The sequence below is a fragment of the Procambarus clarkii genome, chromosome 33, assembly GCF_040958095.1.
Source record: "Procambarus clarkii isolate CNS0578487 chromosome 33, FALCON_Pclarkii_2.0, whole genome shotgun sequence".
Classification (NCBI taxonomy): Eukaryota; Metazoa; Arthropoda; class Malacostraca; order Decapoda; family Cambaridae; genus Procambarus; species Procambarus clarkii.
This window is the reverse complement of record NC_091182.1, coordinates 38,359,973-38,361,329: the sequence shown is the minus strand read 5'-3', so window position 1 is coordinate 38,361,329 and position 1,357 is coordinate 38,359,973. Positions and strand designations below refer to the sequence as shown.

At 51.3% G+C, this 1,357-nt stretch overlaps 1 protein-coding gene across 1 annotated transcript; it reads right to left on the bottom strand.

Annotated features, from left to right (window-relative positions):
* Positions 1–377: 377 nt before the first annotated feature.
* LOC138370813 (uncharacterized) lies at positions 378–962 on the bottom strand. The gene has a single exon (XM_069335418.1). The coding sequence runs from the start codon at positions 960–962 to the stop codon at positions 378–380; it is 585 nt and encodes a 194-aa protein (XP_069191519.1).
* Positions 963–1,357: the final 395 nt, after the last annotated feature.

Sequence of the window (1,357 nt, the reverse complement as noted above, 5' to 3'; positions counted from 1 at the left end):
GTTTCCCACGTAGGAAGATCGACGTCCATGGCTTTCAGGTCCCTCTTGCATACGTCTTTGTACCGTAGCTGGCGTTTGCCTGTTGGATGCTTTCCCTGCATCAGCTCTCCATACTGAAGATCCTTGGGGATCCTGCCGTCGCCCATTCGTACCACGTGCCCGAGCCAGCGCATTCGTCTGTTTCAGCATTGTGTACATGCTGGTGATTCTAGCTCTCCCCAGGACGCTGTTGTTTGTCACCTTGTCCTGCCAGGTGATGTCCAAGATGTGTGGGAGGCAGCGCATGTGGTAGGCCTTCAGCTGCCTTTCCTGACGGGGGCAGAGTGTCTAAGATATAGTAGAGTGCCATACAGCAGAGTGCTCAGAATGCAGGCTCTTTAAACCTGGATCTTTGTACACTCAGTCAGCTTATTGTTGGCCCACACTCTCTTTGTTAGTCTCGACGTGGTTGTAGATGTCTTGCCAATGCGTTTGTTTAGCTCCGTGTCAAGAGAGAAGGAATCAGAGATTGTGGAGCCCAGGTACACGAAGTCGCGAACGACTTCCAGTTCGTAATCAGAAATGCCGATGTCAGGTGGGGAGTTCACTCCTTGTCTCATAATCTGTGTTTTCTTCAGGCTGAAGGTGAGTCTGAAAGCCCGACAGGCCACGCTGAAGCGGATCATGAGCCATTGGAGGTCTTCAGCTGAGTGGGCGGTGACTGCTGCATCAGCAAAAAGGAAGTCGCACAGACACCTCAGCTGAACTTTTGTCTTGGCTCTCAACCTGGCGAGGTTGAAGACCTTTCCATCCGACCTGGTCCAGAGGTAGATGCCTTCCACTGCAGATCCGAAGGCGTGCTGCAGCATAACTGTGAAGAAAATCCCTAATAGGGTTGGAGCCAGGATGCAGCTCTGCTTTACTCCACTTCGGATGTCGAAGGCATCTGATGTCAAGCCATCAAAGACCACAGTGCCCTTCATGTTCTAATGGAAAGATCTGATGATGCTGAGGAGCCTGGGTGGGCATCCGATCTTGGGGAGGATCTTGAACTGGCCATCCCTGCTGACGAGGTCGAATGCCTTTGTCAGATCTATGAAGGCTACGAAGAGTGGCAGCTTCTGTTCCCTGCGTTTCTCCTACAGTTGTCTGAGGGAAAAGACCATGTCGATGGTAGACCTGTTAGCTCGGAATCCTCACTGTGATTCTGGGTAGACTCTCTCCGCAAGTACTTGGAGCATCTTCAATATGACTCGAGCAAATAGCTTTCCGAAAATGCTGAGGAGGGAGATTGCTCGCTAATTGTTGCACTCGCCTCTGTCACCTTTATTCTTGTACAGCGTGACTATCTTGGCATCCCTCATGTCCTGTGACACCT

What these genes read in the sequence shown, in the direction of transcription:
- LOC138370813 (XM_069335418.1), bottom strand. Translation starts at nt 962, where the DNA reads ATGAAGGGCACTGTGGTCTTTGATGGCTTGACATCAGATGCCTTCGAC.